General features: G+C 39.6%; 1 protein-coding gene across 1 annotated transcript in view; it reads left to right on the forward strand.

Moving 5' to 3' along the window:
- The window catches only part of COG5 (component of oligomeric golgi complex 5), a 177,519-nt gene that overhangs the window by 152,462 nt on the left and 12,137 nt on the right, over positions 1–12,920 (forward strand). Inside the window, exons 15-18 of the mRNA XM_056482133.1 lie at positions 947–1,057; positions 2,396–2,458; positions 3,256–3,359; positions 4,725–4,962. Coding sequence (XP_056338108.1) covers positions 947–1,057; positions 2,396–2,458; positions 3,256–3,359; positions 4,725–4,962 — 516 coding nt within the window. The remainder of the gene's footprint in view (positions 1–946; positions 1,058–2,395; positions 2,459–3,255; positions 3,360–4,724; positions 4,963–12,920) is intronic.

The following is a 12,920-nucleotide window of genomic DNA, read 5'->3' on the forward strand; positions in this document are numbered from 1 at the left end:
CAGTTAGCTGAATATATTTTTACTGAGAGACTTGTGGAGGTATGGCATCTTCAGGGATTTCCTGGAGGATAATTCTGTATCCTGAAACATAGATAACTAGTTAGGTAATTATATTTCAGTAAAGCCTTTTATTAATAGGTATTTTGCTTTAATGTTTAGATGTACTTCTAGAATTCATGTTGCTATTTGTCAATTCTTTGTATTTCTCTGGCTTTGAGTGCACAAGAAAAATTTGTTTGTTTACCAATTGCAGTTTATTATATTTTAAATTACAAATACATGCTGTGGTATCCTGTTCCATAGTTAATGGCTATTTATGTATCATCCTGGAACTTCGATTTCTGTCATAATAATAAAAAATGCATGCTTTGTGCAGTTTAAATATGAAGAAATATTTCTCTGACTGTTGCTGAAATATCATAGATAAAACTCTTTAATGACAGGTCTAGCACTTTTGGTCCTTGCAGTTCTATTTTTCTGTTGACTTATAAGCCTCTAATGTATACAAAGCTCTAAGCCATCTATTTGGAAAAGCAGAACTTCTAAGGAGAGGCTTAAATGGTTGTCAGAAGGACAGGCTGAGGGCATACAGAAAAATGTTCACTGCTCATAGAGAAAAGCTGCTTTAAAAAGTTTATTTGGCTCCCTCAGGTAGGTGATTTCATCTGACTCAGATTACAAAGTTGAAGTTTTGCTTGGACTAGGTATCTCCAGGAGATCTGGGTCTCAGTGCTGTGGTTTGGGAGCTGAGACAGTCTCACAAGGTTCCTGTTGCTGTTGTTCAGTCTGTTTAATCTGAAGATAGAAATTCTGTGAATCAAGACAAGAGTTAATTGGAAGAACATTGGGTAGTGGGGGCCTGTGGCTTTCTCCTCTGGTTGAAGTTTAGTTTGGGGAGATGCACCATTTAAAGAGTTGGTACCAACAATTTCTGTGACCATTGCAGCTGTCTACTCAAGGAGATGCCAGCCAGGTGATCGGGCCACTGACAGAGGGCCAGAGGAGGAACGTGGCTGTGGTTAATTCTCTGTACAAACTGCACCAGGCAGTTCTGAAGGTAGGCTTCTTCTGGCATTTCTCTTCTTGCCATAATGTTACCTTCTTGCTCTATCCTGTGCTTAGTGGCTGAGACCTCTTAACAAATACAGCCCAGTTCTGTGTTAAGGGCTGCACCTGGCTATGCATTTGTACAGCTCTTTGAGACTGGGCTGGCCCTTTAAGAACCACAATATGACAAATTGTCAATATTAGAAGAATAAAGATATGTTTATAGGGAATAATCACATCTGACAGCCTTTACTTTGTGAGCATGAACAACTGAACTCTGTTTTTTCTTATCTGTCTTTGTACTTATCAGCCTGATATCCCCCTTGCTGCATCTACTTCAGCCCAAGCTTATATTTTTCAGAGGACCTTCAGTGCTTTCCCACAATTGTGGCTAAACTGAAAAGGGGAAGGAAAGGGTGAAATCAAGAAAAGAAATACCTCAAATATCTCCATACATTATTACTGTGACTAAAGTCTGGCCTGGAAATTTTTTGGGACAAAGCACAGTTATGAATAATTCCAATTTACTGGTTTAGTGATGCCAGTTATTACACAGTTTTTGTAAACTAAACCAAACAGATTATTGGTAGTTGCAGTTAATAGTATTTAAATCCTAGCCTGATTAGAAAAAAAAGATAATGAGTAGTCCTGACTCCGGATATGTTAAAAGAATTTTTAAAAATACTAAAAAGCCTATAAAATTTCCTTGGATTTTGCAAACAGATGGTAGATCAACTTTTAAGTCTGCTTTCTCTGATGTACTTAGTAATGAACCTCATGTGTCTTAGTGTTGGAGGGAGATCTGATATGATTCAGTCTTTGAGTTCAGTACTTATCTGGCTTAAAAATACTATTGTATAGCACATTCAGGACTGTAAGGAAATGGGTAGAATAGTCCTTCATTCCTTGACTCTCAACTTTAATACTCTTTTAGCTGTACATAAACAACTATTTAACATATAGTGCTATAACAGCCATAATACTGAGAAAGAACAACCATTCCTTCAAATATTTGCCACAGAGCTGCTTGGATAGTTCTCCATGAATTCTATACATAGCAGTGGGAGAAGACACCAGTTATTTTTATTCTGATTCTGTTAGCCCTTCAGCTAAATTTCAGCTTAACTCCATTGAGTCATTTCTTTGCCAAGGCAGATTTCATAGGAAATCTGAGAGTGAAGGACTGATACTGATGCATTGAAAATTCTGTCTGTACAAAGCATACTTGATAGTTATCTGTAGCTATGTAAACACTCATTACTAAAGATAACTCAGTATGATGCTGAATATTATGGATTCTAATAATTTGTTGAACGCTGATTGTTAACAATTACTTTATATTTTTTAGGTTATTACCAGTCAGAGCTCATTTCCAGCAGCTGCTGAGCAAACAGTCACAACTGCCTTAAAGGTAATTGAATGTCCATATGCTTCAGGGATAGAGCTGAGCTTGGCTTTGTTACCCTTAAAACGGCCACGTATTTCCCATGTATTATTTTACATCAATATATTTATTAACAGGTGTACAAATATTCTGACATTTCTAATTTATTGTATCTGCAACTACATATGTGTTACCTGTGCCAAATCACTGCTTGAGTCGTGCTTGTATTCAGAATATTCTCATAACGGTCAGAACATAGATGTCATCTGACTGTGAAAATAAATGTCTTTCTCTGCAGCATTCACACAGCAATAGCTGGATCCTTCATCACCCCCTTCCTCCCCTGACAGATACATCAAATTATAATTTTTATGTGACCTGGTACTTTCCTGGAGGGGGATGTGGATGGTGGTGCAGCCTCTGTGGATGACAGCTCTCCACGTCCGTCCTGCTGGGCACTGACCTGGGAGGGTTGTGTGCAGGGGAATGCAGGGCAGCTTGTGTCTGGGGAATGTGCAGCTGAGCCAAGTGTGCACCAAAACATGTACATGTACAAACCAGGAGTGCCGAATTGCTGTGCACCTTTTTGAAGGCAGGCTTTTATACAGAAGCAGCAAGCAGTTTTATTTCTGTACTTTACTGGTAAAATCAGTTAAAGAGAAATGTTATTTTAGGTTTGGTTCTCTCATTTAGCATTTTCTAATGCAGAATAATAAAAAGCTCTGATAAAATGAGCTGTTTCCTAAAGTATTTTTGAGGTATCAAAATGCAAATGCTTCCAGTTTTTTTTTCCTTACTTCTGCCTTTTCCTTATTCTATTTTAGGCAGTCCATGATCTAATGGGTAGCGCTGTTCAGCCGCTACTGAACTCTGTAGGAGATTCAGTGGAAGCTATTATCATCACCATGCACCAGGAAGATTTTTCTGGGTAATTAGAAATATCATTTAAATTTACCATTGCTCTAGTAAGATGTCTTGCATGTGTGTAATAGATTGTTATTGCCACAATGTCCTTGAAGCAAGAGTGCTTGTTTGTTGAGGGGAAGGCAATGCTTTATGGTTAATGAACACAGGAAGCAAAATTACACCTATCTGTTGAAACAAATTAATCAGGTAGCATCTGTCTTCTTCCCCTCCCCCTTTTTTATTCATATCTGTTGAGTAAAATTCAGTGCAAATAGAAAAAGAAAGCTGACAAGAGGCCATTTTTGTGCTTAAAAAAGCCCTTTTGCTTTCAAAATGTGTTTTTTTTGGACAGACTTCAGAACTGTCAGTATTCCTGTTTCTCAAAGCATATAGCCTCTGATGTAGTAGATAAAATTAACTTTTAAAAAAATTTAAATATCAGGTTCAGTGTGTTATGTTATTTTCCCGTAGCATTTTCATTAAAATTTCCAGGATTCTTTATGTGCTAAGATCTTGAGTCTGATGTATAATGGAGAATCCCTTCCTAAATTTTATTTTGGTTGTCCTATCTGTTCTGATATTGCTTGTGTCATCATCAATTGTCCTGTTTTCTGTCTTGAAAATTCACTGAAAATAGTATATTTTCAGAGATGTTTTGAATTTTCTTTTTGACTTTTTTTTTAAACAGTATTTTACCTTTACCTTCTTTTTGCACCAGTAACACAATACCTCTCTAGATGGGTAAACAGTTTCCAGCCAAAGGCTAAGTTTTGTTAGATAGCCTGTGTTTTCTTCTAAGTTTGGAAGAGCTCTTTCACCTGACTGTCAGTCAGAGAAAGAGAAAGAGGATTGGTTTGTGTCCAGGGGCTTGTGTGCTGCCTCTGTGATACTGACTTTGTAATCCTGGGTTTGGAGGAATCTAGGATACTAATTCTACACAAAGAACAGGTTTGGAATTGCCAGGCTAAACTAGTAACCCTGTGACATATATTTGTATTTTATGATCCACTATTAGAGTTTCAAGTCAACACCTGGGACATCCAAATTTAGGATCTAGGTTTCAGGTGTAGGCTCCAAATTGAAGGAGGCTCTGGAAGTTGGGTAGGAGTGGGGTATTTCTCCCTATCTTGTTATTTCTTGTTTGATCTTTTAATTCTTCATGGGTATGGCTGATAAAGAGGCATCTTTTGACTATAGTTTCAGAGAGAGCTACATGCTCCATATTCTGAGTAGAAATGAGACTCTACAATTTATGCCATGACTTGGTGAGGTGAGAAAAAAATTTAAAAGAATCCAGTAGGTTTTGGTTGTGTTTTAAAGATGAATTTAGCTGCCCCTATTTCTTTTTCTTCTCTTTTTTTTTTTTTTTTTTTTTTTTTTTTTTCAGATCATTATCCGGCTCAGGAAAACCAGATGTCCCTTGTTCTCTCTACATGAAAGAGCTTCAGGGATTTATAGCAAGAGTCATGAGTGACTACTTCAGACATTTTGAGTGTTTTGACTTTGTCTTTGATAACACTGAAGCCATGGCTCAGAGAGCCATTGAACTTTTCCTTCGCCATGCCAGCCTAATAAGGCCCCTCGGTGAAGGTGGGAAGATGCGCCTGGCAGCGGATTTTGCACAGGTACCTCAGTACTTACTGATTCCTGCTCTTCAGTGTCATTTCACTGATTTCACTGAAAAGTGGCAATGCTTTTGTCCCCATCAAAGTGTAAGCAGGCAGTTGTAGAGATTGGTGTACACCAGTTATAAGCATCCTCTCTGATAAGATACTGGATCCTGAGAAATGCATCCTCTAGGTAGTTGAAGATCCCTGCTCACTGTGAGGCACATTCAGTGAGGTCTGACAGCTTCCTGTCCAGCTGACTGTTGCATTTAAATTCAGCTGCAGCTTGGCATGTTGTCCCACTTGGCCGATCTCTTTGGCATGTCCATCATTTGCCAGCATTCATTCACTTCATTCTTTCTCTCTCTTCTAATGGAATATGGTGTGTCACTTCCTTAATCACTCTATATATCACAGTGCCCACTGTGGTTAATGGCTAACTCAGCTGCTTTGCAGTGAAGGAGACAAGCTAAAGAAATATCAATATCCTGGGGAACAGCTGCCCTATTGGAAACAGGAGGGCAGTTGTCTTGTGGGATTCTCTTCATGACCCAATTGACTGACCTGCCTCTCAGCTTTACCTAACTCCTGTGCAGGACTAAACCACAAAAGAAACCACCAGATTCATACCCACTACATGTCTGTGTTATCTACTATTTTAAAATTTAATTTGTCAGCAGTACCACTGTATGGTTAACATGCCAAAGAATCAGGCATCCACAGATCAACCTGAGGCTGCCATTTATTATTATCCAAGTGGAAAAGGGAATTAGCACCAGCTGCCTGCATACTGAGTGCTGCTTTTAGCTGGTAGGTAACTGAGGTAGGAGAGGAAGGCAGGAAGGGAGGAATTGCTGCCACCTCCATTCCTTCTTGTGGCATCTTTGTATCATTTGCCTGTGAATTGCATACTCCTGAGTAAAATTCTTTTATTCATTACTCATAAAATAGCAGATCAACCCTTAACCACAGAAATGAAGGGGAAGTTTTCAATTGCTTTCAGCGAGGAGGTTCCATTCCCTTCTCTATTCTTAAGACAATAGCATAAAATTGGAAGCAAAAAAAGGACACTTGACTCTTCCTGTGGAAGGAATAGAGATAATTCTTGTAATTTATACTAATTTTAACTAAAGTAAGTCATATAAATTTGGAAAATATTTTCACCAGATTGTACAGTAAAAGCATCTGATCTAAGCACCTTTATATAATTTAAAAATATAACTTGTTTATAATTTTTAAGCACTGATTTTTCCCGTTCTGACATGGGCTGCCTTTGAAGTGAAAAATGAAAGTATATTTTCATAGAATGTAGAGGAATTTCTGTGGTCTTCCCCACTGTGCTGAGTATAACTCCTGAATGGACAACTGTGTAAAGATAAATACTGTGATTTCTTTTGTACCACAGAATTAGGAAAAAAAAAAGGGTTTGAATTCATTTCTGTGTCCTGCCTTCAACTGTTGTTGCATGTGGGGGCTTGTGTTTTTCTTTTCTTCACACTGCACCGTATTCTTGGCTTGTTTAAAATTGGGCTTAAGACAAGAAATCCCTGTCCAACCAGCTGCATGGAGCCACCTCAGTGCTCACTCTGTGCCTTTGAGCATCTCTGCACAGAAGCATAGAAGAAAAATGATTGAAACATTTGTAAGTGGACACTGCTTTATATCCATGTTTTCTGGGATGTGTGTGCTCCTCCCAAAAACCTGGTGGATTTTGTGCACGTGCCCATGATGCCAGCTCCTGGGAGCCTGGCAGGAAGGTGGTTGTTGCTCTGACCCAGCCAGGAGTCCTGGTGTAAATGCAGCTTTAATCCTAAGGAGGACTAGGAGAGGGTGCTGCTGCTTTTGGCTGAGGAGGGCAGGGACCAGGTATTTAGCTGGGCTGCTGGCTTGATGAGAAGGATAAATTTTCCCAAATGGCCATAAGTGCTGTGTGCAGGGGCTTTTTTCAGTCCCAGAAAGGCACTGCATTGTTGGGCTAAAGCCAAACCCAAAGGAAACAACCTGCCTGGAAAGATACTGTGTGTAGGAGTAGGTTTGTTTATAAACTGTTTTTACTTGTGCTCTATCTTGTAGAGTAATTCTGAATTTTCTCTGTGCAAAAAAGGGTTACATGTTTCCTGCTCAGAGCTGACTTTTGAGATCTAAAACCCCTTCTGGTAATTTGGGGTTGCTTGCAAGCAAAACACCTGGGCAGAAATCTGTTCAGAAGCTTTGATTAATTTGAGTTCTTATTATAAACACACATGCAATGAATCAAATAACCTCAGATTGCATCAGATTTTGGATATTGTGCTTCTTCACATTCTCTCAGGGCACTCACACAGACCTGCTTTATACTCAGCAAGAATAGCTTTGGCTGAGAGTCTGATTTGAAAATTTTTGCACTGAAAACGTGTTTTACTGATGAGTTGCCTCAAAACAACAGGTGTCCACACAGAAGGGAGAAAACATTTCAAGTTCTCTTCATTCAGAACTGGGTTTGCTGAGGTGCATAACAGCCAATTTTCTGGAGTGAGGCTCAGCTACTCATACATTAGGAATTACTGGTGTTAAATTCTCTGTCTTACCCCGTTTGCAGTGTCAGTATCACATTTGACTGTTCTGTGCATTACATATTTCTCAGCACTGAGACTGGGTGTGTGCTACTGTGGCAGCTGGAAACACAGCTATGATAGGCTTGAAACATGCCTGAATATCATTAATGTGATTTCATGTAAATCAGTGCTTACAGGAACATTGCAAGCCCTAGGAAATGTGCACAGCACTGCAAGGTTTTTATCGAGTGCAGGGCCACAGGTCCTTGGGAGTCTCATTTGAAACATTTCCAGTCTAGGGGCTGAGTTCAGCTCTGTCTTTTCATGCTCTCAGTTTTTATGCAAGCAGTTGTACAAGATTATTTTTCAAGTCACCTCTGTATACTCCTGAAGCAGCTTGTTTTATTTGGTTTTTGTATTTTCAAGGTGCCCATAATTCAATATTCACATATTTAATACCACATTTCCCTTTTTAATTCAGTACTTGTCAGACTGAAAAAAAATTTACTCCTGGAGGCAAGAAGCCAGCAAGCCCTGCTGGTTTTCAGCACTTCTGTTTCTGTGGAGTGCAGGTTCTTTTCCAGAGGACCTTTTGACTTGCTTGGTATTCAGAGTTGTTACAGCACTTAGGCACACTTTGTGGCTTGTAGTTCAGGCCTTCCTAAAACCCAATGGAAGTGCTGGACAATGCAGCAAAGAATGAACTATTTTTATTGGTCCTGTTTGAGTTGATACTGTTCTCTGTATGCTTTCCTGTATTTCTTATCTAGGCATGATTTATGGTTGGGATTTTTGGCATTGTTCAGTACTGTGTTCAGAGTTTTGATAGGGTACAGTTAATACTGCCACCAATTCTTCAAGTCTTTCTCAGAAAATGACTGCCAAATATTTGGGTTTTATTTAATTTTCCTAGAAAAAATTATTATGGTAGAAGTTTACAATGCAAAATTCTAGAGTAGAAGAAAGAGCTGTTTCTATTTACTGGCTAGCCTGTGGTCAGAATCTGATTTCTTGATTCAATATGTGACATTTAGAAAAATGTAAAAATATTAGGCATTTGGATTTCTTTAAATGTAGACAGGTTTGCTCATTTGATCAAACATGATGATACAAGTGTAAAAGTGCTTTTTATTATTTTTCCTAAAAAATTTACTTTCTAGTTTCTTACAGATAAATGAGAGCAGCAGGGTGCTGTGATCACAGTTGCAGTCATAAAGACAGAAACTACTAAAGCTAAAATACATTTAATGTTTACTGCTAATTATCTTCCTGGAAAGAGGGAATTATTTGCTGATGTGTGTTATTGTAGAGGTGTTACAGCTGAAGGATTTAAACATCAACCATTTTGGCATTGCTGCACTGGGGAGAAATCAAATTGCACATCCCTTCAAGGTCAGCTTCTTTCATATAATAATTCAGCTCTTCTGCTCCCTTGCTTGTTAAAGCATTCTGTCCTGGTGAATGGCTAGAAAAAAGCATTCTGAGGTAACATTTAAAAACTTGGGATTCATCTTGGCCAGGAGGAAATGTAATTGCTAAAAATTTAATGTTAAGATTTTCCAGCTGAAAAAACAGCTGTTTAAGTAATGAGAGATCTCAAAAATACCACAATAGGCCCTAAACAATAACTTCACTATGGGGTTTTTTAAACCACTCTTCAATATAAGTGCATTATCTGTATCTAGACTACATATTAACTTCACCCTTGGGTTGCTGAACATAATCCAATTAGAGAAGCCAGGCATATGATGTATTTTTTTCAATATGGCCAGCCAGTGAATAGTTCAACAGATAATTGACCACCTAGCCATGGGCTATGGCAAAGTCATATGAGAAGAAAAGATAATATTGCCTTTTTGGGCTTAGAGAGCATGAACCATTGGGAAGAAGCATATGTTGGGCAGGAGCCTGCCACTGTGTCCTGCGAAGCATAGCAAGCTAACATGAATAAATCATGGAAAAGCAATGAGTTTTGAGCAAAGCTAGAAGAAGCAAGTCATTAGGCCTTCTTCTGTTCTATCTGCTGCTTGCTTTTTGGCAAGCACATTCATCTCCTAGTGCTCCCCTTGGATTCTGTGTTAATGATTATATCACATGAAGCCTCTGTGGTTGCAAATTACTGCTTGAACACCGGATTTATCACTGAATTTAACCTGGATGTTTGAATTTTCAAATTTGCAGTTTGGAAGGGAAATTTGGAAAAGAAACAAATAATACTACTTACCCTTTTATATGTAAAGTCCACAGGACGTGTCTGAGTGAAAGGCCTTGCACATGATACAAATACTGGCTGCCAACAGCCAAAACCATCCCCTGGTGTAAGAGCTCACTGACAGGCTTTGAAACTCTAGCTGTGTATCACAGCAAAGGCTGCTGCAGTTTAAACTTGCTGTGTGAATCAACAGTTGATGCCATTTCAGGTGATGACAGGTAACACAACCAAGAAGTGATGCACGCTCAATTCTCTGCCCAATTCCAGCACCTTAAAAACAGCAGCTGTTCCAGCTGAATGGTTCCTCCCCAGCACTTGCTCCTGGGCTGGCACAATGCTCAGCAGAGACAATAAACCCCTCTCAGTGGCCTCAGAAATGACTGTGACAGCAGAAGGATGCTGTAGCATCCCGCTGTGTCGCTGGGCTCAGATAAACACCTAAAATTCAAGCAAAGAAAACAGTCTTAGTTATTGTGTGAATTTTTATTGGAGAGAGATTGTGTTATAACACAAGGACTAGTATTGTAAATTTTAAAAAGAAGAGTTTCTGTGGTTTATGTACATTTTTACCACATTAGTTTTCGCTCATTCCCACTCTTCATGAGTCAATGTGAGATAGTATAGTATGCTGCAAAGCTTAAAAACAATATTTTTCTTTGGCAGCTATTACTTCACGAATCCACCATCTGCTGCCATTAAATCTATCTAGTTCTAGCAATACTAATAATTTCCTACAGTGAATAAAGGTTGAAGATGAAGTAATAGAATTTTCCAAAGTAATTTTTCTTCTTCAGTACTTAAGACTAAAAATTTTAATTTATGAAAACTGCAAAGTATATTCAAGAGAATTCATTTAAATTTGTTTTAATAAGGAATTGGTTAACTGTAGAAAGTTTCACTTAACGTCTCATTGCTTCATATTATGTTCCAGGATTGAAACAATCTTTTAAAACTTATTAAGCAAAATTATATTTTGCTATGCTGTTATTTCATCCCCCTCATGAGTACCGTTTGATCCACGCAGCTCTGTTTCTACAAGTCAGACTGGCAGTTTGTTGCCTGTTATCAAAGTCTCTAAAGAACCTAAAGGAATTATCTTCTCCCTGGTCCCTCCCAGCTACAAGCCCACAGCTCCCTCCAGAGCTGGGACACCAGATCCTGCAGGATATCAGTGGTTTCCTGCTGCCCCCAGCCAATACTGATGCCTGAAACAAAGCTCTGGAGAAATCAGTCGTGCTCCCATTTGTTTTTCAGGATCTGTAGGGTTCTTGTATCATGATGCAGCAAGGCACACTTAGTTAGCTCCTCTTTTTGGCTGCTTGCTCCTGATGCTGTCTGGCAGACCAGCCTCTTGGCTCCCACCTGTGCCCCTGGGGAGCCTGGGGGAACAGCATGCTGAACTTGTTGTTCAGCTTTATTGCAGCTTGGAGCTGGAGCACTTCCCTGCAGCAGTTCCCTGCAGAGCCTGCCTTTCCTGGGAGCATGCCCTCACTCCTTTGTGCCAGCAGATTCAGCACAGCACAGCAGCTCCTGGCTCCTGAGTCACAGGGACAGTGACCTCCCACCCGTGTGCAGGAGAGCTGACCTCATGCTCAGGGTGTAGAGAGGGGCTATTTCATAAACTAAAGATTTGGGGACTAAGAAAGGGCAGCAGGCAAGAGGAAGCCAGCCTCTTACTCAGGTCTGGAGCTTTATTTCCTTATTTCCATGTCCTAGAATTTTATTCACTTTTTCCTCCTGTGAGTGAAATCTATATAAAATGCAGATTCCAAGTGGCTTGAAAGTGCCCAGTGTGGGCAAGTACTCGAGGTCCCTGGGCTCGAGCAGTGGCTGTGCACTGCCCATAGGAAAGCTCTGTGGGGCATTCCCCATTGCCTTCCAGAGCTACCCACCTCTCCTGCTCTGCAGGGGAAGCCAAGATGGTTTCCCAGCTTTGCCTGAGTGTTGTGTAGGGGCTTACTCCTACAAACATGATTCACCTGGCTATTTTAGGTGTCCACCTTGGGGAAAGATGCATCCCACCCCCCAAGAGTGGCTCTTTCTCTCCACTGCCTTTGAAGAGAACCTGTAGATGTTGAGAAGCAGGTGAGATGACTCCTATCCTGCCACCTGCTTTTAAAGAGGAATGCCTGAAGTATAAGGCCTTAATTTGCATTTTTCACTAATTAAGTTCCTGTGGTCTAGATGAGCTATGGCATCATAGTCCACTGCACCATGTTTCTTGTTTATGCTGGAATCCCAGCACACTTAGGTGCTCTTGGTGAAGCTGGTGGCTCAGCAGCCATCTCTGTCTGAGGAGATGCTGTAGCTGGAAAGAACAATATAGTAGTATTAAAGACTTCACTGTAAATAGTGTCATATCACAAACACTTTGAAACTTGTTCAGCAATATTACTTACAAGGGAAACTCATTGTATGGTGGGTTTTGATCTTGTTTCTTATTTTAGCTGTCATCCTTTGAAACTTAGTTTAATTGTGCATTATGTGTAAATCAAAGTCTGAATAGTCTTTCAGGCTGGGGATTTTAAAAAACGGAGACTAAAGCTTGATCCCTCATTTGACTGACACTTCAGGAATGCAAAAAAGAAAGACTTAATCCATGTCTGAGTAAAATTACCTGTGAGGTTTTTTTAAGTGGTGGTTTTTGTTACTGATGTGCACATTAACTGAAATTTTGCTGTGTAATATTCATGTTCAGTCTGGGATCCAGAAGGGAAATTGTTCTTTCTCACTTCTCTGTCCTCACTGTTAATGAAGAGCCTGTGACAGAATTTAGATGTAAAAACCCAAGTGGAGCATGGCTCTTCTTAAAAAAACACAACTCCCATGCTTCAACAACAAAAAGTGTTTCAAACTTGTTTGTTTTTAAAGATGGCTGCTCTAACTCAGAAACCCAACAGTGTGAAAATAAGTATGGAAGTAATGCTCTTACTCTTTTGACCCTGATTCCCTATGACCCTTTGGCAGTAGATCACACCTGCCTTCTATCTAATGTGTATTGGTTTTGTGCCCCAAAATTTGGGGCCTGCTGTTCAGGAAGGAATCATTTTAACCTTGTCCTTCACCAAAGGAAAGTGCGCCCAGCTGAAATGTGTCTGCAGTTTTACTGCTTTAGCAGTGATTTGTGGAGACCTGCCTAGATTTGCTTTCTTCCCAGGCTACGGTCAGATTTTTGGGATATTGATGTATGTTCTTCATTAGGAAACTCATCACCAACAAAATAAACCTAC

The sequence above is a fragment of the Oenanthe melanoleuca genome, chromosome 1A, assembly GCF_029582105.1.
Source record: "Oenanthe melanoleuca isolate GR-GAL-2019-014 chromosome 1A, OMel1.0, whole genome shotgun sequence".
NCBI lineage: Eukaryota > Metazoa > Chordata > Aves > Passeriformes > Muscicapidae > Oenanthe > Oenanthe melanoleuca.